The sequence below is a fragment of the Mustela putorius genome, unplaced genomic scaffold (genome assembly GCF_011764305.1).
Source record: "Mustela putorius furo isolate JIRA1106 unplaced genomic scaffold, ASM1176430v1.1 tig00003836_pilon_pilon_pilon, whole genome shotgun sequence".
NCBI classification, from domain to species: Eukaryota; Metazoa; Chordata; class Mammalia; order Carnivora; family Mustelidae; genus Mustela; species Mustela putorius.
In genome coordinates this window covers 1,450,261-1,477,262 of record NW_025421989.1, presented here as the reverse complement: position 1 = coordinate 1,477,262, position 27,002 = coordinate 1,450,261, and the positions used below count along the sequence as shown (strand labels likewise).

General features: G+C 50.6%; 1 protein-coding gene across 2 annotated transcripts in view; it reads right to left on the bottom strand.

Moving 5' to 3' along the window:
* Positions 1 to 26,717, bottom strand: part of XG (Xg glycoprotein (Xg blood group)) — a 32,641-nt gene extending 5,924 nt beyond the window's left edge. The window contains exons 1-9 of one of the 2 annotated variants that reach the window (XM_045089260.1): positions 26,381 to 26,709; positions 17,323 to 17,364; positions 15,758 to 15,781; positions 13,678 to 13,740; positions 9,369 to 9,431; positions 8,733 to 8,795; positions 5,555 to 5,617; positions 3,353 to 3,403; positions 640 to 681 (exon numbers count right to left, since the gene is read on the bottom strand). In XM_045089260.1, the coding sequence (XP_044945195.1) occupies positions 640 to 681; positions 3,353 to 3,403; positions 5,555 to 5,617; positions 8,733 to 8,795; positions 9,369 to 9,431; positions 13,678 to 13,740; positions 15,758 to 15,781; positions 17,323 to 17,364; positions 26,381 to 26,441 (472 nt within the window). In that variant the 5' untranslated portion in view covers positions 26,442 to 26,709. Of the gene's footprint in view, positions 1 to 639; positions 682 to 3,352; positions 3,404 to 5,554; positions 5,618 to 8,732; positions 8,796 to 9,368; positions 9,432 to 13,677; positions 13,741 to 15,757; positions 15,782 to 17,322; positions 17,365 to 26,380 lie in introns of both variants that reach the window. The other variant, XM_045089261.1, reaches the window with a different exon arrangement.
* Positions 26,718 to 27,002: the final 285 nt, after the last annotated feature.

The following is a 27,002-nucleotide window of genomic DNA, read 5'->3' as shown; positions in this document are numbered from 1 at the left end:
CGGCACTACCCGCATGGACACCTCCACCCCCGGGGGCGTGCACACCTCCACGCAGGCAGATCACATGCGAACACACCTGCAGGCACATCCAAGCCCCACATATACACACATGCGCACATCCACCTGCACGCACACACACGGTGCACACAGAGAGACACACAAACATCTACGTGCAAATCCTTATGCACAGACGCACACAGACGCACACATGTGCACACGAGGACACATGCCCGTGTGCATTAGCAAGTAGACACGTGTGCGCAGCCACATGCACAGGAAGGTACACACACGCATGGACAGATGTATGCACACATTCGTCCATGAACGTCTGCCCTGCCTGGCACGCACCTATTTGCACGCACACACACACATTGGCACACACGTTTGCGCACAGGGGAGCACGAATGCACGCGTGCACACACACACATATTTCAGTTGCAAGCAGGGTTTACTTACTTCCTGGCAAGAAAGTAAGGTGTCACGGCATGCAAAGGTGTGGACGCGAATCAGACCCTGCGGGGCCGTTCGTTTCCACGCCGGAGACAATAGCAGAAGCTTCCTGCCAGCGCCCAGACGGGGTGTTAGTTCTCCCCAAGGACAGTTTCTCCGCACACAGCTCATAAGAAATAATTCCTTTACCATAATTATTTCCGTAAGATTTGGGTCTAGAGCGCCCTCCTCCTGCAGGACAGAAAGAGCACGTGAAACAGAAGAGAACCCTCCAGAACATTGGGCGACACGGCTCAGAAAACCAGCACAAGCGGAACTTCCAGGCCAGCCTCCCCGTGCAGAGGGAAGGAGCGCAGTCACCACGAGGTGGCCACTGACACCCAGGGAGCAGGAGCTGAGGTCAGCCTACAAGACCTGCGGGACGCCATGGCTTCCCCGGACACCCTCTGGAGCCTGTGGCCAAGGGCACACACCATGCTCGCGCCCCACGACCGGGGGCTGGCCTGAGCTCCCGTGCAAACACGCTTTCCAGGAGGCCAGCCCGGGGCGTGCCGTGGGGACAGACCATAGCCATCCGGCCACTGAAACAGAAAGATTTCTAGCACCTTCTTCTCACGTCTGGAGACCCATTTCTCAACCAAGGTATCAGAGGACAAACGAAATGCATGATGCCAATTTTGTTAACTTGGAAGCGGGAGTGTTTTTGCAGGTGCCGAGGGACTGCCTCTTCCGAATGGATGATACGGGTAACAGGTTAAGCCGTGTCTCCCTCCCCAAAATTCATATGTTGAACGCCTAGCTCTCCGGGACCTCAGGGGGGGACTGTGCTTGGAGGTGGGGTCTTTAAGGTAAAACGAGGTCACTAGGATGAGGTCACGAGTCTGTTAGCCTTGGTTTCCTTTGTGCAAGAGAAAGGGGTGTGCCCAGTGCATTCCGCCACCTCCAGGGAGACGCTGGTGGACGTGGTCACCTGCTCCATGAACCTAGTCCTCGGTACTCATCTGAGAGCTGACTCAGCCTGGTGCATCTCAGCGCCCCCAGGACAGGGGTCCAGGCACAGACAGGGCTGCATGGTTTTTCTGCACTTGGGGAGAGATAGTTCCCCAAGAAATACTGACATGGGATCAGAGTCCTGACTCATTTCCTAGGGGGGAAATGTACGTATCCTTAGGGCTCCCAGGAACACTGCTAGACAAGTCCTAGGTTTCCTGCTTATGAATCCAGCAAAGAACAAAACAGCAGGCTCTAGAAAGGACCCTCCAGGAGGGAGAAACTCCAGAGATGCGTGCATGGGGTAAACACATTCCCGGATCAGGACACCTCCCTGCCCTGGAGGGATGTGGGGCATCCTCTGACCCTACAGTGTTCCCCATGCCTGCTTATCAAAATACTGGATAAGCTTTAGTCCCAGCATTTGCATGGAAAGAGGATGATGGGGGCATCACGTTGGCACACTGAGTTTAAAACAGACACCTCTTGACCCCATGCAACTAGGACCCTTCACACATCCCCTGTCCCATACAAGCGTGTGCACATTGTAGGGACAGCCTTATGGGGATGGGGCCATCCATAGGGTGACAGGGATCTGCCCCTTAAAGCAGACTGTTGGAGCAACGTGCTTCACCTTCACTCTGGAACATAGGATGTCACATAGATACGTGTCCTTCAGAAATTAGGAAGGTTCATGGGACCACATCTCCAAAGGCCAATGTCCCATACAGATATTAGTATCAATGGAAAAGATAAAATCACTCCATTCACATACGATTCTCAAAACCCTTAGCTGATGCCAAACAGAAAAAAAAAACCTCATGCTTTGAAATTAATCCATAAATTGACTGTTGGGCCAAGAGGAGTGTTAGAGGATGAATGTGTGGTTTTAGGATGAATGACGTCTGGGACATCACGGAGAGCCTGGGGACCTCGGTTATGGGTTAACCATCCCGTATCCTGTATTTAGAAGTTGCTAAGGGAGTCAATCTTTAAGATTCTCCTTTTACAGTAAAAAAATAAAATGTGCAGAGCACCTGGCCGGCTCAGCGGGTGAAGCCTTTGCCTTCAGCTCAGGTCATGATCTCGGGGTCCCGGGATCGAGTCCCGCATCGGGCTCCTTGCTCAGCCGGGAGCCTGCTTCCCCCTCTGCTGCTTCCCCTGCTTGTGCTCTCTTGTTTTCTCTCAAATAAATAAATATGTTAAAAATTAAACAACAATAAAATTTGTAACTGTGTGTGCCCACGGACCCACAAATAATAAAATTTGTAACCATGTGTAGCGATAGACACAAAACATAAAACTTGTAACTATGTGTGCAGACAGAGGCTCCCCAGACTTAGAGCCGTGGCATAGAATTAATGTTGAATCGCTACGGTGTACACCTAGACTTGGATACAATGTTTCCTGTCTGTTGTATCTCAATTAAAAAAGAAATCAATCCATGGCTTTTCATTTTCCCAGCGATGACGTTTGGTTCTCAGTCGTCCCTGACGGAAGCAGGGAGCGTCCGAGGGCTTCGAGATTTGCCGTTATGATGGCAAAGAACTCAATGCAGTAAAAACCCAAGAATCACTCCTGTAGGCTTTTCCTTTTGGGCACAGTCGGCCCTCGTGAAGTGTTTCCCGTTGTGGGTTAAGTCAGCCGCCTACAAAAAGTCCCTGATGTGTTGAATGTTGTTCCCCCAGCGACTGCCGCTGCCTGTCACTCTGTTTCCCACTACCCGGACGCTGGTGCCCCTGGACAGCAGGACGCGGCCAAGTCAGAGGGTCAGCTCGGAGAGGTGGACGCCAGCAGACAGAGCGCCAATGCCTGAGACCCCAGGAAGAGGCTGAGATGGTTATGGAAGGGGGAGCCCTGCAGAGACGACCCCCACCCCACCATGCACCGGGGGGCTGGGGGCCGGGCGTACCGTGCGTGTTTCCGGACCCGTCGTTGCTGGGGTAGTAGCTCCCACCGCCTCCTGCAGGAGAGAAGGTTCGCGTCAGGGACACTCTGCTGGGAACCACGGGGTTCCTGGTGATGGCCCCAAAGCCATGCCCACGACTCAGCCCAAAGAGAGCCCCACAGGGTGGCAAAGAGTGGGTGCCACCAAGGCTGCCTCCCTCAAGTCACAGCTTTCTGGAAGGACAATGCATGCCAAGACAGACCCGTATGGCAAGCTCGGTGAGGGCACACGTGAACGCTGAGAGCCTTATGGGAATGCAGGTGTGTCCTTCTCCTGCACAGAGATCCAAGCAGGACCAGTCAACTTGACACAGAAGTACGTGTATGACACGGGCACACTGGGCAGGCAAACCCTATTACATACGTCCTTTCTTAGGAACCAGACATTTTTACCGTTGGCTGGTCACAACCTCGAAGGCAAAGCTGTTTGTTCCCAGTGCTGAACATGGCAGAGAGAAGGGGAACACATACCCCGCATGTCCAGACCACATGGGTGCCCCTTGGCCAAGTATCGGGGCCAAGTCCTCACCTCTTCTGAAACACGTCACGCGTGACAGAACAGAGGAGAAACCCCGTGTACCTGACACAGAGCCTCACGCAGTCCAGCCTGGAGCCTAGGCCTGCAGAGGGCTCCGTCCTGACTATCTGCGCTTTGGTTTACGTATGAAAAATTCTCTGCAGGCATTCCCAGTCCCGTGATAGAGAGAACATCCGCCCCACTAAACCTTTACATACACCTGTGAACGTGTGCATCAGCATAAAGCTGGAAACGTGACTCTATACACACATGTGCACCATGAATGTGTATTTAAGTACATAAAAGTACAGCAATAATCATAGAAACACTCATAAAAATATACACACGTGCCTATCCAAGTATATGAATACACATGAAGATGTATATACCCGCATACAGATGCAGAAGGAGAACAGGCGCACCTGGGTGGCTCCGTGGGTTAAACCTCTGCCTTCGGCTCAGGTCATGATCTCAGGGTCCTGGGATCGAGCCCCGCATCGGGCTCTCTGCTCTGCAGGGAGCCTGCTTCCCCCTCTCTCTCTGCCTGCCTCTCTGCCTGCTTGTGATCTCTCTCTATCAAATAAATAAATAAAATCTTTTTAAAAAGATATATAGAGATATGCGTATATAAAGGACCATGTGTAATGTCTATAAAGCAATCTGTACATGAATATGTACATGCATATATAAGGGATATATTCCTACGACAAGACAGAGAGAGACAGGTGCATACAAAGATGTTTCTATGCATGTGACTAAGGGATACGTGCATAAGCCACGATGTGCAGAGACATGTACAGACAGGCGATTTGGAAATGTCTATAAAGGGATCTGTACATGAATCTAAAGACATAAATACGCACTCGCATATACAACGGATATGTGCATTCGGATATATACAGACGTATGTATACAAACGTCTTTATATAATTGTATATAGAGGCATCTGTATATAAGATATACAGAAACATTGTATGCAGAGATGTTTCTGTACGTGTATATAATGGATACGTGGGTAAGTAAATCTAGAGAGAGACCTGTATATAGACAAGTGCATGTGCAAATGTTGATAAGGGTATCGTACGCGAATAGGGAGAGACGTAGATATGTGCACGCACATATAAGGGATATATACCTAAGTGAAGATATACAGAGCCATACACATGCAAAGATGTTTCTATAAATGTATATAAAAGATACAACATAAGTAAATTTGCACAGAGACATGCATACAGACAGATGCACTTGTAAATGTCTATAAAGAGATCGTGCGTGAATGTGGAGATCCTTACAAAGCTACGTGTCTGTAAACCCCTACGCCTTGCAGGGTACCCATATGGACAGACGTGTCGGCAGAAAGGCACGTGCACAGGTGTGTGCAGACTATAAAGGAATGCACACGTGGGTACACACAGACGTACGCACGCACACAGGTGTACACAGATACGACCACCACTTGGAAGTGCAATCGGCCCCGCGGCCAGTGTCGCCCACAGCACCAACCTCCAGAAGGGACAGGTGCACGGAGCACGCCATCCAATAAGGCACGGGATGTGGACGCCCCGTGCACCCTGTCCTCCGCTCGGGGCCAGCTCTGCCCCCAGGCCTCTGTGCCATGCCCCAGTCTAGTGAGAGAAGTCATGGGCATACCTGCGGGCGGCTTGGGTCTGGGCGGGTAGCGGCCATCATCCCGGTCGGTGTTGCCGAAGTAACCTGTGGAGTGGAACACAGACCAACCCTCAGACCCCGTGCAGACAGCGCGCTCAGTCAACCCCAGCCCACCGGCAGCTTATGGAGAGCGTGGCCATCCCCTTCCATGAAGCCAGGACACTGGGACCAAAGTACAGGTGTCCCCAGTGCCATCCAGGTGGGATGACATCCTTCCTGTGGGAACAGCGTATGGGTGGTCCAGCAGCCTGGGGAGGGTAAGTGCATGGATGGGCCCCTTATGATCTGAGAGCCGAAGGGAGGTGCAGAATGCAGAGGAAGACCGTGACCCCAGGGCCTTTGCACATGCCCTCTGTGTTGAATTTAGGTTTCCGTTCCAGTCTCAGCCCCCGTGCTAAGACCACCTTGACCCTGGCTGGTACCCCGGAGCTTCCACACGGTCCCATCCATTCATTCCTGCCCCTCCACCGTGCTGCTGGGTGACTGCTGCAGAACCAGCCTCCGCACACGGCATGTGCTCACGTAAACACTATGGAACTCCTCCTTGCAAGCGGAAGCTACTGAAAAACTTGGAATTTCCAAACACACCTGAGCTGACGTCAATGAAGGTGTTTCTGAAAATCCCCTAAAGATGGGTGCTGGTTGCCAGGGGAACCAAGTGCCCCCATGATGAGCGGGTCACACGTGGCTTGATGGGGATGGGAAAGACACCACAGGATGAGTTAATCCCAATGACCCATGATTTAATCCATCATCAATCGTGCTCACGTGATTGAAGCCTGCCTAACACCCAAAAGGACTGGGTTCAGTGGGAGTCGAGGTCGTGCTGAAGTGAGGAATGCACCGTCACTCCATGGGGACACAAACTCCTGTCTGGACCCCTCCAGACCTCACTCCATGAACCTGTTAACCCAAAAGCTTGTGCATATCTTTCATCAAATCCCATAAGGTAAGCCAACACCTGTCTAAACCGCTCTAGCAAATTAACGGAACCCAGAGAGAGGGTCCTGGGAACCTCCATCTACAGCCAGATGTTCAGAAGCTCAACCTGCATTTGCCAAGCATCGTCTCAACTGGGGACAGTGTCCTTGGACTGAGTCCTTACCCTGTGGGATATGGTGCTATTTTGGGGAAACAGGAGCATGGTGATGTGTGCTCCCCAGAATTTCCCTGCCCTCTTCTGAATAAACTTGTTTATATCCAGAGCCAGCATTTTTAAGGAATTTTTTGGTCAAAATAGAAAGAAATTTAATGTGCACTGGGGTCTCCAAAGGTCCCTCTTGTGTTCAGTGATTCCCTTTGTTAACATTTTCCAGGCACCAAAAGTCCCGACCCTTTTCTGGGGATGCTGATACATAAAGGCTGGTGAGGGGGCCTGACCTGTCCACTGGGGCCATTGCGGGGACGTCTGTGTTTGCGATCAGAAGAAACCTCAGGGCCCTGAGAGATGGGGGCCAACCTATCTGCAGAGCCCACCTGCAGGATAGGGGTTGCCCTAGGGTGGCGCGGTGCTAAGGGGGTGTCAGGAGGCAGCAGCAGTTCCCATGGCCAGTGATCACCATCCAGATAGGAAACTGTGTATCTTGTCTAACGGCTCTGGCCACAAGCCACAGCCTGCCCACCTTCCAGCTGCCTCCTGTGCACCCACAGGGACGCAGGTCCCAGTGGAGACCCCAGACCTCACATCTGAGCTGGCCAGTTGCTAATGCCATGAAAACATGCACTGCTAAGTTCAATGCTGGAAAATCCTACAGAAAGTGTCCGCCTGCTTGGAAAACCCTACAGAAGGCATCCACCTTCTTGAAAAACAACACAGAAGGCATCTACCTGCTTGGAAAACCCTAAAGAAGGAGTTCATCTGCTCAGAAAACCCCACAGAAGGTGTCCACCTGCTCGGAAAACTCAACAGAAGGCATCCACCTACTTGGAAAACTCTACAGAAGGCATCCACCTGCTTGGAAAACCCCACAGAAGGAATCCACCTGATTGGAAAACCCAACAGAAGGCATCTATCTGCTTGGAAAACCCAACAGAAGGCATCTACCTGCTTGGAAAGCCCTACAGGAGTCTGCCTGCTTGGCAAACCCCACAGAAGGCATCTGCCTGCTTGGAAAGCCCAAAAGAAGGCATCCACCTTCTTGAAAAACTCTACAGAAGGCATCCACCTGCTTGGAAAACAGCACGGAAGGCATCTACCTGCTTGGAGAACCCTACAGAAGGCGTTCGCCTGCTTGGAAACCCTCACAGAAGGCGTACGCCTGTTCACTGCACCCAAGTGGCTGAATCCTGCATGTTTTGTCCCCAAGAGCCAAGACATGGCCCCTGAGATGCACCTAAAGGGGTTTGGGATGCCCTAAGCATCCTTTAGCAAAATCTGTCTGCACGAACCCCCCCATCTCTCCAAACAACCTTCTCTCCCCAACAGAGTTCCAATGCCCCCTGCCCTCCCAAGGCGTGCATACTGGACTGAGCTACTTGGAGCCCAGATGACCTCCAAGGGGATCTACTCAGGGTTTGGGAAACCATCTGTAGTCACCCTGTATCTCTTTCTCCTTCCCTGTATTAATGAGACCATAGTTGGTCTCTGTCTTGTCTCTTAGAAACTCCCATAGAGAAGCCCGGCTGTCCATCCTGGGGTTGGATAAAATTGTCCAATTTCTCTCAACAAGAGTTGCTCCATCAGGGACACCTGCCCAGAGCTGTGGGGACCGCCGGGAAAGAAGCTTCCAGAAACCTGTCCTGCCATCCAATAAGGGCCAGCCACCAAAGACATGGCGGCATCTTTAAGAGGCTGTCATGAGGCTCTGGAGAGCTCATGATTTCCTATTAATTTTGCTTCCAGTGGGCATCTCCAGAAACATCCATGAGCTGAGACCAGTGTCCACCATGACCCCTCATGAACATCATGGAGGAGACAGAATGCCATGGCCAGGGATTTGGGGAGGGTACGGGGGACTGCGTAGACCACTCCAGCCAACAGAGTTGAGCATGTGCACTCTGATGGGGAGATTTAGGGGGCTGGGTCTTCTGTCCCCAACATGGGAGCGGGCTGCTAGTAAGGCAGCTGCTGGGCATTCGAAAACCATTGTCACTTCATCGTGGACAGAATTTCAAGTGTATCCATTCCCAACGTTTCTGAATTCAGGATTAATACACTTACCTCCGCCACCATCAGAACCGCCGGGCTGGGGGCGAGGGTGTGGCCTCGGCCTTGGGTAGATATCTGTCGGAAAGAAGCACGGGGACGTGAGGAACGCTTCTGGAAGCCCTTGACGTAGCCCAGGCTCACGTGGTTCTACGTGGTTGGGTTTTAGGTTTTGGGTGCTATTGGATCACCCCTGGACTTTACTGACAATGTTTCCTTCTATTTTATCTGCTTATTTATTTTTAGGAAATCTATGGGAACTGGGTCTACCAGGTTTTTGAGGCCAAGGAGACACAGAGAGTCAATGAGTTGTAATGCACGGTGCACACAGGGGGCATTTATGAGCAGGAGATAATTTGGAGCCCTGCAAACGAGCGGAAAAGGAACCCGTCCTCAGCATCACTAAAAACCATCATGAGAACGTACAAGACTGAGCACACGGTATTTTCCAGAGCTCAGAGCAAGGGGAAATAAAATGAGTGATGTCGGTTCGACCTTTCGGCCCCCTCCCGCTAAGGAGTGCGACTCTGTTTCCTGCAGACTGAGCTGCTCATTATTCCGAAAGCAGCCTGATGACCCCCATCCCCGTAAAGACAAGGCAGGTGTCACGGAACCAGACTGGAAGGGAGCCCGAGGGCTGAGAACACTTACTTCCACTGTCGTCCGGCATCCCGGGCTGCGGGTGATACGGCGGTTTGGGCCTTGGGTAGAGATCTGCGGGGAAACGACATTGCATTTCAGCACAGAGAAACAGCCTCCTGTCACCAGCGGCCTATACAACACGGATGTCGTGCAAGTCCCGATTTTCTGTCTTATTCATGTTTGCGGCTCACGGTGTCACAGATGGCCATGGACCCGCTGGACATGACTGAGTCGACAGACGTAAAATCTGAAAACTGCAACTTAAAGGGAAAACCACACAAGGGTGCGTGTACACACACACATACACACACACACACACACGTGCACACACACACACACACACACACACGCTGTTCCTAGAAGCTAGCTTCCATGGCAAAGACGGTGCCAGAGCTCCAGGTTGCCGAGAGGGGCTGGCTTTATGGTAAGAATCAGTGTGCAGCCAAAAAAAAAAAAGTCAAAAAAGGCAGAGAAATTCTCCTGGTTTATTTTTAAATTGACCTCAATGCTTTCTTACTAAATACAGTCCTCTCCTGGTTGTTGGTTATCTCTCTCTCTTTTTCTTTAATTTTAACTATAATATTTATTTATATATCACATATCGTGCATCATATATATCATATCACATATACATCTCATATATATGACATATCAAATAATATATAAAATACCATATAATACAATACATATGTGTTATTGAATAACATGTACTAAATTTTATTATGTAATATAACATTTATTTTATATATAATTTAGTAATGTATATGATACATATAATATATATTATGTGTTATATATGTACTATGATATATAAATATACAGCATGTATCATTTATTTTATAGGTAGCATCTATGCTACATAATATATTATATGCTATTATATATTTCCATTATATTATAATTATGTATATTATATTTGTTAGTAATTATATTATATTAATATTATATATAATTGCCTATTATATAATATATAAATTTTTATATATAACATATACATTATATAAACATATACATTATATGTTATACATTATATATACATATTCATGTATATATGTATATATACATATGCATTATAACATATACATTATATAAACATTATATACATTATTTATATAAAATTATGAATATAAATTATATATACTATATCTTATATAAATTGTATTATATAAATATATATAAATAGTTATATTATATATAGATTATATATCTTATATATAAATATATAAATTATATATTATTTACTTTACATGTTTATTACATATGCCATATTATATATGCTCTCCAATGTATATAATATACATTGTCTTTTGTTATATGGTATATAAATATGTTACTGATTTCATATAATTTAAGAATGTATATTGCATGTGAGCTACCTATATGCTCTATAATTATATATTATATTATATTATATTATATTATATTATATTATAACACATATGTCCTATAAATCATACTTGTATTACTGAGGTTTAATCGACGTACAAGACTATACCAGTTTCAGGGGAACAACATGACGACGGGTATTTCTCCGCATTTCAGAATCTGGTTAACACCCATCACCACAGACACCAGCTACAGAACCTTTTTTCTTGTGGGGAGAACATCTCGGATCTACAATCTGAGCAACCTTCCAACATGCACTTCAGCATTTTTCACCACTCTGCTCACGTTGGCGAGCCATCTTCATGGTGATGCACGTGGACGCTGTGCGTTGAGACGCTGGGCTCCGTGGTCCGCCTCCCACACCATGTCACTGATGGACGCGTAGGTGTTGTTTTGTAGCTCAACTAAGGATCCTTTGCACCCTGAGCTCATAAGCCACATCCATCTATTTTCCCAACACTTGTAAAGTGTTTCTTTGCACACTTGGACCTTATTTTTATAAATACTGCAGGACGCTGAGAGTGAACTAGCTATTATCCAGGAGAACAGCCGGTCGCCCGGGCCTGCTTGTGTGGTGTGCTCCCTTCCCTCTGTTCTCTGGCTCTGACCTCTCTCAGGTACTGAGACATAATTTGGTCCCTGAGCTCCAACCTAACCCTGGTCAAACCTCAGCTTCCCACCCTCCCCGGGGTCTGTGTCTGGGGTTTCTTGTCCAGACCCCTGGTCAAAAATGTGCCCATCCCTGCAGCAGTCACAGACAGCCCTTTTTCCTAAATCATCCCGTGCTATGCAAGTGTCTACTTCTGATCCAGACTGTGCAAACGTAATAAAAACTGGAGATTATATAACACCTGTTGGCTACTATGCAAAAAACAAGAAACGACAGCTGTTGGCGAGGACGTGGAGAAAGGGGAACCCTCCTGCACTGATGGTGGGAATGCAAGCTGGTACAGCCACTCTGGAAAACGGCACGGAGGTTCCTCCGAAATATTAAAAGTAGAAATACCCCGAGATCCAGTAATTCCAGTACTGATTGTTTATCTACAGGAAACAATTACTGTGTTGAAAAGATATCTGCACCCCCATGTTCCCTGAAGCATTATTCACAACAGTCAACAGAAGGAAGCACCCTCCAATGTCCACTGATAGACGAGCAGATAAAGAGAATGTAGTATATGTTACAATGTAATATATACAGAGAGATATATTGTATCTATATGTAGTATGTTTGAAAGAGAATTTTTATATGTTGCAAACAATGTAACATGTATATTGCAATGTAATGTATCTGTCACCACATATACAGAGATATATTGTATCTATATGTAACATGTATATTGCAATGTGATGTATCATTACCACATATACAGATAGAGATATATTGTGTCTATTTGTACTATGTATATTGCAATGTAACATATCTATTACCATATATAGAGATACATTGTATCTATATGTAATGTGCATATTGCAATGTAATATGTATATTACCATATATAGATAGAGATACATTGTATCCATATGTAATATAGATATTCCAATGTAATGTATCTATTACTATATATACAGATAAACATACATTATATCTATGTGTAATATGAATAGTACAATGTAATGTATATATTATCACATATACAGATAGAGATACATTGTATCTATATGTAATATGCCTACTACAATATAATGTATCTATTACCACATATACAAATAGAGATATATTGTATCTATGTGTAATATGTATATTGCAATGTAATGTATCTATTACCATATATACAGATAGAGATATATTGTATCTATATGTAATACGTACATTGCAATGTAATATATATTGTAATATATACAGATACAGAACTACGGTATCCGTATGTAATATATATTTCACAAAGTAATGTATGTATCACAACAGATATGGATATAATGAAATATTACTTGGCCATGAAAAGAAGGAAAGCCTGCCACCTGTGACCATATGGCTAGAACCTGAGCGCATTATGCTGAGTGACCTAAGTCAGACAGAGCAAGACAAAGACCATACATCTCACTATATGTGGAATTTAAACACAAAGAAAAACAAAGCAATGAGAAGGTCGTAGACACAGAAAACAGACTGGTCGCTGCAGAGATGGGAAGTCAGGGAGGCCAGAATGTCTGAAGGTGATCAAAGGGAAATCATCCCCCCAAAATAGGTCGTTTAGGTGTACACATCCGGCAGAAACCAAAATGATGCAAAGTGAAGGAAATACTCTATATAAAATTCAGTATTATGTTTAGCTCTGATGGGGAGATGGGGAGAGACGAAGGGAGCTCACAGGTAGAGAGAGCTTATTGCCAAGTCCGAGCTCTTGAATTCATCATGAAATTACTTAAAATACAACAAGGCTCTCCTCAGACAAAGACGACAAAGGGACATAAAAGAAGGATCACAATTCTTTCAAACTCTGGGCAGGTTTTAGGTTTTTGGCATTACGCAATTATTAAGGACTTTACTGACAATGTTTCCCTTAATTTTATCTACTTATTTATTTTTAGGAAATCTGCAGGAACTGGGTCTGTCAGGTTTTGAAAGCCAAGGAGACAGGGAGGGTAAAAATGACTTGTGATGCACGACACACTCGGGGGGGGGGGGGTTGAACAGGACATAATTTGCAGCCCCGCAAACACGTGGGAAAGGAACTTGTCCTCAGCATCAAAAAAATGCATCCTGAGAACATACAAGACCATCTGAGCATGCGGTATTTTCCAGAGCTCAGAGCAAGGGGAAATAAAATTATTTAACCTTCCGGCCCCCTCCCGATTAGGAATTCAACTCCGTTTTCTGCAAACTGAGCTGCTCCTTATTCCAAAACCAGCCTGATGACCCCCGTCGCCGTTAAGACAAGGCAGGCGTCACGGAAGCAGGCTGCAAGGGAGCCTGAGGGCTGAGAACACTTACTTCCACTGTCGTCCGGCATCCCAGGCTGTGGGTGATACGGCGGTTTCGGCTTTGGGTAGAGATCTGCGGGGAAACGACATTGCATTTTCAGCGCAGAGAAACAGCCTCCTGTCACCAGCGGCCTATACAACACGGACGTCGTGCAAGTCCCGATTTTCTGTCTTATTCACGTTTGCGGCTCACGGTGTCACAGATGGCCACGGACCCCTGGACATGACTGAGTCGACAGACGTAAAATCTGAAAACTGCAACTTAAAGGGAAAACCACACGAGGGTGCGTGTACACACACACACACACACACGTGCACACACACACACACACATGCACGCGCACGGACACACGCTGTTCCTAGAAGCTAGCTTCCATGGTGAAGATGGTACCAGAGTTCTAGGTTGCCGACAGGTGCAGGCTTAATGGTAAGGATCAGTGTGCAGCAAAAAAAAAAAGCCAAAAAAAGGCAGAGAAATTCTCCTTATTTTTAAATTGATGTCAATGCTTCTTATTAAACATGGTCTTCTCCTGGTTGTTGGTTATCTCTCTCTATTTTTCTTTAATTTTAACTATAGTAATTACTTATAGGTAATAAATATGAAATTATAATATGTGCTATATTATATACAGATGTATGTTAAATTTTTGTTATATAAATATACTAAATATATTACTTACTCTATGCATGATTTAATAGTGTATATGATACATATATATTGTGTGTCGTATATATAGTATATAATATACAATCACATGCTATATAAATTTAAATATACTGTTTGCTTTACATATAGGATATATGCTATATGATATATAACCATATATTATGTATAATTACATATATATTATATAAATACGTTAATTTGCATGTATGTCATATATGCTGCATTACGTGCTACATAATATGCATAATTATTTATTATATTTCATTATATGGTACATAAACATATTAGTTATTTTATGTACAATTTATTTATTTGTGTTTTAAAGCACTTTATTTATCTTAGAGAGAGAGAGACAGAGGGGGCAGGGGAGGGTGAAGACGGGGGACAGAAAAGAATCTGAAGCAGTCTCCACCCTGAGCATCCAGCCCAATGTGGGGCTCGACCCCATGACCTTGAGATCATGACCTGAGCCGAAACAAAGAGTCGAAGGTTAACCGACTCAGGCTCCCAGGAGCCCATCATATATAATTTCATAATCTATGTGCTATCTATCATTTATGGTACGTGTGCTACAGACTAGTTATAATTCTGTATTTTATTTTACTATATGATGTATCATTTATTTTATATAGCATTTATCACTTATTTCATATACCATTTATCATTTTATATATATTATATATATCACTTATTTTATATATAATTTATCATTATTTATTTTGTATCATTTATATATATCATTTATTTTATGTATAATTTATCATTATTTCATATCATTTATGTATAATTTATCATTATTTATTTATCATTATTATTTATTATATTTATCATTATTATTATTTATTTATTATAATTTATCATTATTTATTTTGTATCATTTATATATATTATTTATTTTATATATAATTTATCATTATTTATTTTGTATCATTTATATATATCATTTATTTTATGTATAATTTATCATTATTTTATATCATTTTTATATATCACTTATTTTATATAGAATTTATCATTATTTATCTTATACCATTTTTATATCATTTATGTTATATATAATTTATTATTATTTATTTCACATTATTTATCTTATATATAATTTAAGAACGGATATCGCACGTGACCTCCTTATGTGCTATCTAATTATATATCACATTATTAAAATGTTCTGAAACACATCCGTGTGTATTACGGAGGCATAATCGACACACCCGACCGGGTCCCTGTGCCCACGTCGGAATCTAGTTAGCCCCCAACCCCCAAGGTCCCGGCTACCAGACGTTCTTTCTTTCTTCTGGGGAGAACGTTCCAGACCGGCGCCCCAGCAGCCATCGGACACGCGGGTCGGCACGATGAGCCGCGCTGCTCCTGCTGGCCGGCCCGCCTCGTCGGAGACACCTGGACGCCGTGGGTTCCGACTCACCTGAGTTCGGCTTCTTGGTGGGCTCTGCGGACACAGAGGGGAAGCAAACCGGTGAGCCCGGAGGATGGGCCCGAGTCCCCACAAGGAACCGTGCACACCCTCCCAAGAGGTGAAAACTGGAAGGCAGGGAACAGGACGTGTTGGAACACGTGCATTAGGGGAAGGGGGTACAGACAGAATGCCGCTCAGGGTCCGTACCTCCCCGTCTTCCCCGGGGGCTGTGCCAGGCTGGCATCGTGGGAGGAAATCTAAGGGGGTCCGCTCGGCTCTTAAGCACACAACTTAGAGCAAAGCCTTTCCGGAGGTGAGGGACAGACGCTTTGCACAAAGGCCGACTGAGCCGAGAGCCTCCAGGGCCCGTGGCCGCCTTCCACCAGGAACGTGGCCACGTCTATGGTGGGCAGAGGCAGGGGATGCAAAGACAGGCAGACGGAGACGCCTTCTGCTCCCACAACCCTGCTTCTGTCTCTTCCTTTCACGTGCGTGTTTATTCATTCAACAAACGCCGAGTGCCCACGTGTCCGGGAGAGTGGAACGGGGATGCGTACAGCTCCCCCAGGCGATTGCATGACCTCGAGGCCAGCCTTTGGGGACCTGGACATCGGGCGAGCAGTGCTCAGCGGTGCAAAGCACAGCCTGGGTGAGCAGACTGGGGGTGTGAGGTCTGCATGTGCAGACGGCGGGGACAGGAGCTCAGAGGAGGCAGGACAGGGCTGAGCAAGCACGGAGGGACCGCTGCGGTGCACAGTGGCCGGGCTGCTTTCAAGCAGACGAGGCCACGTGCTCGAACTGCCCCCTGCAGTTTGCATCCCATGTCCTCACGGTCCACCCACCAGCAGGCAGGAGCCAGCGGTCCTCCCTTGCCAGGGCTGCACCAGACTCCCTCCGTGCACGGACCGTGGTCGCACACCTTCCAGCCACTGTGAATGGCTCTGCTGCCCCCGTGCACGGCTGTCCACGAGCACGCACGTGTGGACATTTGAGTCCCTGCGTGTCCCTGTCATAAGCATCTCCCCAGGACGAGAATGGCAGGGTCCTCTGCCAGCGCTGCTTCCAGTGACCCGCAGCCTGGCCCCTTCCCACAGCCACGTGCCCCTTCTCCGAGTTTTCCTTCCCCTCGTATCTGCCGCTCAGGCTGACCTTTGGAAGATGCCACCCGATGCCCTCACCGGGGGCGGCAACCATCCACCCTGAGGGCTACCCTGACCTCCCAGCAGTGCAGACCGGAGGCACTAAAGCCTGAGGACCCCAGTGCAGCCTCATGGGGGAAACAGAGTCCCCACCTTGGCACACCCCTGCTGCCCAGCTACACCCGAATCCAGACCCTCCTACATGGTCCAGGAGCCAAATAGTCAGCTTTCTGGCAGCAAGAACGGGCAGGTGGGCTCAAAGGTGGTGAAGACAGGGCGTGGGGGTCTCTGCAACCCCATGCCCCCTTTCCGGGGAAAGCAAGCAGCCCCAACGATGGAGGCAGATGCAAAACCTGCTGGGGAACGACCCCCAGACCCCCAAGCAACCGCCAAGCTGCTGCAGAAGTAAAGCCCCCAAGAACTATGGTCACTCACCAGGGTCGTCGAGAGCATCGGCCAAATCGAAGTCACGCTGACCTGTGGGGGACACAGAGGGCGTTGAGTGGCACAGACGGGAGGCGGCAGGGGCCCGGGCTCCTGGCTGCTGGCGGGTCCCTTTGCCCCGTGCGTCCACGCTAATCAGACAGGAGCCTCGGCGCAGAGGTCAGCCCACGGCGAGAGCTCAGCGGACGGTCGGAGCGTCTCCACCTCCCCGTGGGGTTGTCCAAGGAGTATCTTGTCTTTCCCAGCAGCCGAGGCCCTTCACCCAAGATGCATCTTCTGGGAGACCCTGACGCTGTCTCTGTCTTTAAGGAGGACAGCATCGTCCCAGGATCTCAATTCCTTCCAGCTCCCGAGTGGACCTCGGGAGTGTTTCCAACACGCCGAGCTCCCGTGCACTCTGCAAACACCGCTGGGCGCTGGGCAGGCGCCAGTGAACCCGATCAGCCCTGCCTCCCCGCTGTTTCAGGAGGACAAGGTGCGTGAGCACCCTGAAAGGGAGAAAAAGAGAGGCAGCGGGCCATGCACTTCTTAGGTGAGCATACCTGGAGGTCTTCCCGGAGGAGGGGGTGGGGGAGCTGTTTCAAAGGTGCCGTTGACGTAGGAGCCGTAGGAGAATGAAACACCCCCGTAGTCAGACAGCAGCACATATGAGGCAAAGTTAAGTAACCTCCCCTCCAGGCAGAGAACAAAAGCAGTTAGCCCAGCCCCCACACAAGGCCGTCAGAGCCGCACAAAGAGCTTTACAACAGCCCAAAACGGCCGCCACCGGGACTAGCCAGCTTCACCGTGCTCGTCCCTCTGCTCCCGAAGCCACCGTTTGGGACACGTCCCTGCCTCCAACTGTGAAAGGGACACAAAAACCAGCTGTTTTCTGCTATTGAACCCCGAGCTCAAGCCTCCCCCTGCCGAGCGAGACAGCTCGGGTGTTACTTTCACTTTGCAAACCGGGCCTGACAACAAAGCCTTCCCTGACCTCTGCCGGGAGGCGCTGCCGGCATTTGGCGAGACACCGTCCCCAGGAGCTGGTCCCGAGCCCCATTTCTGGGTTCCCGGGACACGCATGGGCAGATTTCTGGGGTCTTTTCCTTTCTGTGCTCCGACACACGGGTGTGCACACCCGGCCCGGCCACAAAGCAACCCCTCGCTCTCCAGGACCTTCCCTTTGCAAAGCTCTCTGAACCGGGCCCTCCTCCTCCTGGAGCTCAGACAGTTCTGAGGCTTTCTGGTTTGCGGGGGAAACGGGGAAGGAAATCTGGGATCTGGGCAGGAGCTAAGACCCTATTTCTGCTTTTTCGCTGGTTCACCTTGGAGACGCTCTGGGTGCATCATTGTGCACAGGACAGGCAGGGAGTGTGGGGTCTCCAGGTGTGGGGACTTACTAGGTCCCTGCGGGAGGAGTACTGGTGCTGGGCACCACGTCAGGCAAAACTCTCTGGAATTCACCGTGTGTGTTCCTTCACCCGGCGACCCTTATCCATGTGCATTTTCTCTAAAGAAAACCCCAGATCTTTCAAATCCACAGAGGGTGGCCCCCAGGCTGCCCCAAACTCCTCTCCTGCTCACGGAGACTCTCCTTCTCGCTTGGCTTTGCCCCTTTTGCTGCTCCCAAAATTATAAGAAGGTGATCAGAGGATGTTCCCACTTGGGGCCCATTTGAGTCCCCTTTTTGGGCAACGATTTTTTTTTTTTTTTTTTTTTTTTTTTTTTGGCAAGCAAACAGCTACAGGGAGAGAATTTGCCCATTAAACGCGCACACTTGGGCGGCACAGAGCGCGTTCCTCCAGGGTGCGGGGAAGGAGTGACCACCTGCCTCCAGGTCCAGAACATTGCACTGTCTGCACAGGAGACCCACCGGCAGCCGCTCTGCAGCCCCGTCCCCAGACCCCGGGTGACCACAGACCAGGAGCTGGTTTCCAGGGGCCTAATGGGTAGATCGGAATCACGCTGGACCCTCGGGCAGCCTCCGCCGCAGCCGCGTGCTCCACAAAGGAGACCAGGCATCGGGGACAGGGTGACCCCTGCACGCTGGGTGGCCTCCCTGTGCAGCAAGCTTTGCTGGCCAAGCATATGCCTCTGAGGGGCCTGCAGGCCGGGGTGCACCCAGCAGCAGGCCCCCGGGGTCCACACAGGAGGCCCGGGGGGGGGGGACGTGCCCCGCCCCCCTGGCAGAGCCAATCGCACGGAGCCGCTTCCCACTGTGGGAGGTGCAGGTGCCTCCACGCTTTCGTCCTCCTGACCAGGGTCCGCTTCGCAGCAGTCGCTGCCTGTTGCTCGCGCAGGAACAGCCTGGCCCTGTCTGCTGCCTCCGGGGCTCGCTCTGGCCGCCTTCATCCAGGGTGGACGCACAGGGCTGCGCATCAACCCCTTTGCAGGGCGGCTGGGGACGTACACCCCCTTCCGTGCGGCTCCCGTGCGCAAATCCCTGGGGCAGGCACTGCTGTTCAGGAACGACCATGGCGCTGCTGTACCGGGGCCTCGTCCCCAAAGTTTCAGGCACCCCCACCATGACCGCACACCCAGCAAGCTGCTCCCAAGGCCTCGACCACGCCTGTTGTCCCAGATAAGCAAAGGCCTCTGTGTTATCTGCCCGGATTGCCCAGCCCAACCGCGGACCCGCCTCTCTGAATGCCTGAGCCCAGAGGGTGGGAACCCCATGCGTGGGATGTAGGATCCCTGACAGCCACCTCTGCATGCATTAATGGCCAGCGAGCCCCCTCGATGCCTTTGCAAACCTCCCCAGCTCTGTGCCTCCTCCCTTCTTAGCAACGCCTTGGCCCAGATGCATGTGCATCCCGAGCTCTGGCGGGTGGAAAGGGGCATGAGGCAGCTACATCTGCAAATGTGGGCATTGCCCTGCCAAGGCTGATGTGAAAACAGAACTCATGCATGCATGCAGGGGAGGGTCCCCAGGGACCTCTTGCATCAGCTGTGGACTCTGGCCAGCATCAGGCGCCCATGGAGGGACCGTCCACTCCTGCGAGGCAGGGGGAACTGGCCAGGCACCCAGCGCTCTCCGGAGGGGCTGTGGCCAAGGCGTGGCAAGGGTCCCCATGCAGTTCAGATCCTAGCTGGGCTGGGAGCTCACTCGGGCTGACGAGGCCACTCCTGGGGAGACACCCAGGGAGGGAGGGACGGTGCTCACGAGGCCGTCGGCATTATTTTCCACTCGGAGCACATGACGCGGCTCATGTCCCAAGACCTGTTTCTCATCTGTTTTCTCCTTTTGCTGAGCGAGCTCGGGGACTTTTAATCAAACCCACATGTGCTGGATCCGGGAGCTGGGGTTGGGGGGGAGCAGCATCATGTGTCCTGGGGTTGTGATGCTGGCGATCCCGCTGGGATCCCGGGGATGTGGGCTTACGGTGGCTCACGCTGGTCGGGAGGCTGATGGTCAGCGTTATACGCAGCAGCCCCCTCCCTCCACCAAAAAAAAAAAAAAAGCTATTTGGGGTCTTTGAGTAGCTATTGGAGAAGAATGGTTGTCTCCAGGACCCAGGAACCAAAGTTGAAACGCCAACCCCCGTCGACCCTGAGACTCCCGCTGTTCCCTAGTGCTGTCTGCATGCCCTGAATTTCTCAGCTATGACATGGACCCTTGAGGCCATATAACCCACGGAATCCTCAAACAGCAGGACCGCACTTGCAAGAATCATCATGGCACCCCGATGCCCCCTTGCCCACGGGCCACGACGGACCTCCCCGGGAGCCAGGAGCCACACCCAAGCCCACACCCGAGCTCCCCCTGCAACCACGGAAATCCTGACTCTCTACTGTATCCACATCCGGTCCGGGAATGTATGCGTTGCTTCTTCACGTAGGGTTTGACTGATTTCCCCGAGTTGCGGGGCTAACTAAAAGCAAACTTCGGGGTCAATCCTTTCAATCGGCTCCATTGTTCTTAAAAATATATATATAAATGTACAGAACGCTTATTTTCGGAGCTCTTCTCCAGGATAGGGAAAATTAACAGCGCGTGTATTAGGTTTGCACGGACAGTGATAAGGAGCCCGGGGTGCGGTCCGCAGGTGGGTGGGGGGTGCATCGCCGCTCCGGGCTCCGCTTCCTCTGGAACAGCTGTGCCTAAATCTGTAAGAGTTTTGGGGTGCTTCCAAGGTTTCTGTTTTCTTGCAGCAGCAAGGGTTACGCAAGAGGGCTGGTTCTCAGGCTGCACAGCTGCGTGCCCGTGCAGGGACACCAGGAGGGACTCTCTGTCCAGGGACACCAGTGAAGACCCTCTATGGAGATGAGATGGTGGTCCCTGGAGCCCCATGCCACCCTCCTGATCCTGCAGCTCAGGGCAGTGGAACATCTCGTGCAAGGTCAACCAGTTGTCCTGGTTCCTAACATCCCCAGGTGCCCTCTGGATGAAACCCCACCACTCTAACAACATGCACGGTCCCAGGAAGGGAAAGTACTTGGTCACAAGAGACTAAGGGATGGTCATTGGTGATGAAAGGCAAGACATACGTCGTGAAATGCAGACTGTCCGACAAGGCAATATCGGAGGCTGTGTCCTAGACCTTCCCAGAGGGACATGTGCACAAAGACCTCCGAGGACGTGGGTAACACACAGCCTGTGCTACCACAGCTCTGGGTGTGCCTGAGAAAGGCATTTCTCTCCAGCTTCTCGGAGAGACTGAGGCTGCGGGCTGTGGGCTTCCCACCCAGTCCTGGCGGGTGGAGGCTGATGCCTCCTGAGGCCTCCCTCCTGGGCGTGTAGACCCTGTGTGCTCACATGGCCACCCCTCTGCGCCTGTCTGCATCCCCTCTTCTTAGAGGGACCCCAGTCCTATGGGATGGGGGCCACCCTAGTGATCTCATTTTACTGTAATTCCATCTCTCAAAACCCCCACCTTCAAATACAACCCCATTCTGAGATCTTGGGCTTAAGGCTGCATCCTATGAATTTTGAGGGGACACAGTTCAGCCTGTAACAGACTTAAACCATGGAATCACCACAGACATTCTGCTAGGATGGACGGGAGGCCCTCACGTGGCCCCAGTCCTAGCAGGGAAAGAAAGGAGATTTTCAGCGGAGCTGCACAAGGACAGGCCACGTACATTCCTCAGCCTCAGAACTTCAGTCTCCACGCCTTTCAGCCCCTCAAGGGCATGCATATCAGCCCATAATCCTCTTAGGAACAGATTCTGGTTCAGCAGGTCTGGGTGAGGCTGAGACTATCTTTCTCATTAGGTCCCAGGGGGTGTTGGAGCTGTTGGCCCTGGGGACCCTACTCTGCAGACATCCTTCCTCTCAGCTCTGTCCAGGTCACGGACTCTCCCAGGATCTGAGAGATTGTCACCCTCTTCAAGAAAAGAAGAGCCAAAGAAGAGCCCTAGGCTGTTTCTTCCCATGAGTAGGAGGGAAGTTAGCTTTGGGAGCCTTGAAAACAAGAGACGTCATCGGGGTGGGGACACTAGATGCTTTCCTCGTGACCTGGGTAAGCGGCAGGAGCTCACTGAATTCCCGACACAGGAAGACCACCTACAAATCCAGGAATGCATCCAGAGTGGGGCTCCAGGAATGGATGGTGCGGTGGGAGACTGCGTCTTGACCCTACCCCCTCCAATTCTGATGACCACCACCAAGCAAAGTTCTCCAACTACCTCCGCTGGGGATCACCATCTGTCCAAACCATATTTTATTGGGATCCACAAGGATAAAAACCAACTACCAGTAGAAAAAGTTTTGGGAGAACTCTTGAGAATGGTTTGCTCCAGGGTCGCCTGGGAAACCCGTCCGAAACACTCACAGCAGAAGGCACAAGGCTTTGCGAGCTTTGCCACCTCCATTCTCAAGAATGTAGCAATTTCTACAGCAGCTGTCCTCACCAGAGGGACACTTTCTTCAAGGGTGTAGCTCAAGGTCATAGGGAAAGTGGGGATGCTACAAGATTTAACAGACCTGGCTCCGCTCCACTCTAGCACCAGAAACAAACACAGGAGTTACTTCTGACGACAGAGCTGCAGAAGACCCAGGGGGCTGAGGACAGCCACATTGGAACCCTCCAGAAAACCTGCAGACTTGGTGTCTCAAGCAGTGGAAGTAGAAACATGAAAACATCCCAGAGTTTCATATTTTGTGTCAATGTGGACAGGCTTCAGTGCCCGGATATTGGGTCAAACACTAGTGTAGATGTCACTGCACTGGTATGATGTCAATAGGACTGACATCTGCAAGCACATACTGGGAAAGCCCATCACCGTCGGTAATGTGTGGGTCTCCTCCATCTGTTGAAGGCCTTAAATGCAATGATTGAGGTTTCCTGGAGAAGAAGGGAGTCAAACTCCACACGGCAGTGTTATATCCTAGCTGAGTTGCTAGACTGCCCTGAAGGTTTTGTACTTGCCAGCTCCACAGTCCTGTGAGGCAATTCCTTAAAATAGATTGGAGTCTATAGATTTATGATGATGATAAGGACAATGATCGTAGATAGATAGGTGGATGGATGGATAGTTAGATAAATGGTGCAATGGGTAGATGGATGGATGGATGGATGGTTGGATAGATGGATGGATGATGGATGGATGGATGAATGGATGGACTATGGATGGATGGATGATGATTGGATGGATGGATGATGGATGATGGATGGATGGATGGACGGATGGATAGAAACATAAATGATGGATGGATGGATAGGTCAATGGATGGATGGATACATAAATCATGGATGGATGGATGGATGGACAGATAGATGTACATATGTATTGGTGGACAGACATCAGGTGGATAATACCTAGATCCATAGGTCAGACTCAGGCTGATGGAGACTCTCCTGCTAACATAAGATTTCCCAACCTGGGCTCCAGCAACATTTGGGGCTGGATCCCTTTCTGACATATGCAGCAGACATGGGGTGGCCTCCTTGGCTTCCACCCGTTTGAGGACACCACCTGACCCACTCACAGGTGTGACCACCAAACACGACTCTAGATATTATCCAGTGTCCCCTGGGGACAAAGCAGCCCCCATTGAGAATGGCGGGCTGCAGCGTGTCTGCCTGGGGGATGTCCCTTCCGGCCTGGCTTTGCTGGCTGTGGATGCACGGTTGAACGGGGAACCCCAGAGCAGCTGGCCCCTTGTGCCACGGATCCATGGGTCTCCACCCAAGGGTAAACCAGATAGCCTGGTGCTTACTCATCATCCGTCCCAGGGAGCCCTGACTCTGCACAGCATGACTCTGGGTGCTTCTGAACCTACAGGTCCCAAGCCCCACCCACATACCAAAGAAGCCTATCAAGGGGGCAGCACCTTACATGGCATCTTTAATCCAGCTCCCTCCCAGATGACTCTGCACAACACGGCGGAGAACCACTGCCCTACATAGCTGGGCAGGTTTGGCTGAAAGGAGACAGGCTTAAACACCTCATCTAGGGCTTGGCCTTCACACCCAGAGATCAGCTAGATCACATGTCATTGAGGGTCCACGAGGAACGAGACAGAATTAAGGGAGACTCTTGGTTGGTTGGTTCTGGGGTGCGGTCAGCGTGGGCTACAGTCCCGTAGCCCAGCGTGGCCTGGCCTGTTGCCTCGGGCACGGATCCCACTCTCCACGTATCAGCCAACCACAACGCCCCACAGAGCTGGATGCAGCACCGTAAGATAATAAGACGTTATAGTAACATATGTACAAGACACGGTACGTTCAGGGGGGAAACATGCATAAAGATAGGACCTTCCTTCTTTCTCGACAGAAGAGAAACAAACCGCAAGCTGGCCTTGGCAAGTTTCATTTCTGCTTCTGCTTCCCGACGGCAGAACCTCGGGCCCGTGGTCGAACCCCACCCCGTGCCTCAGTGTAGCCGTCTCTAAGGCGGCGGCAAGCAGGGCCCCATCATGGGGCTGGGAGGCTGATGCGTGCCTGGGGTACAGGACACGAGGCCGTCACGGAAGGAATTTGGTGCTCATGGGCCACAGCCTAACCCAGCGAACGTTCCCACCAATGCCTGAGGAACTGAGTGGCTCCTGAAGGAATTTGGCCCTCTCGTCCCTGAAGTATCAGATGCACGGCACCGTGCAGGTCTCACTGTCCCAAGGGGTTTGCTGAGCCTCCCGCTGTCCCCGCACGGTGACGACATCAACCCTGGGACGTGCTTTCCTGGAGGTCAGGCTGGGTCTGCCGCTGGGCAGCTCCGTGTTAAAACCAGCATCTGCCCTCCAGCCCCTGCTAGGATGAATGTGGGGGGCCTGTCCCTGCACCCAGGAGCTCCGGAATGTGTCGCATCCCGGCGGAGATCGCCAGCTGACCCTCACCTTCCCACCGGCCCCCAGACAACCTACGCCCCCGTCCCTGAACACACCCCGAACAGGAAAAACAGGACGCACCACGACGGGGACGTGGGAACATCATTCTGCCTTCCTAACCTACAGCATGTGCCAACCCACCCTCGTCCCCCGTCCCTTTGCTTGCAAGGACACCACGAAAATGACCAGAGGGGCTGTTTCAGTCCCGTAGCTCCTGGGTTCCCAACCGTTCCCAAAGAGCCTCCTGCCACACCCTCCTACAAACAAACACCCCCTCCCCACCCCTCCCTGCATCTGGGACGCAGCAGCCGCGATCTCCAGTGGCAGCTCCGGGCGTAAACAACTCCCACGGCTTTTCTTTTGCAACCAAGAAAGCTCTCCTTTTTCCAAGAAGCCGCAGAATCCAAACCCGCGTGCCAGCTCTGGGTTTACCCGATGAAAATCGGCTGAACTGATCTTTTCCATCGGGACCCAGGACTTGAAAAGACCCTTTGCCCCCCGCATTGAGCTCAAATCACGGAGGAGGAGGGGGCCGTGTTGGAAAGGCAGAGCGGAACGGCCGAGAGCGCCGCTTGCTTCCCAGCACTGTGGGCCCGTGTTCTGCTGTTCTGGGTCCGGGTTCCTGACTCCAGAGTGACCCGCTGTCCCCTCGGCTCTCTCAAAATCCACCAGTCCCGTATCCTCTAATCGCGTCTGGCAGCTTCTCCCGGTTTTTCAGCAGAAGCAGCTCAGGAAGGAGTTTTGAGAAGGAACCAGACAGCACCCACGGCCGCTCTCCCTCGGGGCCGAGTCGGCTCTTACCTTGCACGTGCGCCAGGAAGCCCAGCACCGAGACCCAGAGGAGGCCCCAGCGGCTCTCCATCCTTGGCGGCAGCAGGAAGGAGCCTCCTGGACGGCCGCAGCCCAGCGGCGGCGCGCGTGAGATCCGGCCTCCGAACCCCACCCTCCGTGTGTGTGTTGACTTCCTGTCTCCCAGCTTGGAAGGAAGGGAGGGCAAGTTCCAAGCGGAAAGTCTGAACCCACTTGCAATCCCTTTGCCAAAAGCTAATGGGGCCCGTGCTCAGATGAAAAACCCTACAGCCTGGGCGGGTGAGGCCCGTGTGTGCACGCCGGAGGTCGCCCTGGGCCTCCCCAGAGCAGGGCTGGCTGGCCGAGGCTCTGCACGGCAGGGAAACAGGCACCACCCGACAGCAAGCGGCCTTCCTCGCTTGGGGAAGCCGGCACACCTGCTCGGCAGCTCTGCTCCCTGCCTGCGTGGGAGGCGCCCCTGAGATCAAAGCGTTGCCATCCCCGAGCCTGGCGAGGACGCTCCCTGTCCACAGATCTGTGCATTCCAAGCTCCCCGCTTCCCCACAGGGGGATTTCAGGACGAGCTCATGCATTCCTCCCACAAACACGGGGGACACAAACATCTTCTGAGCCA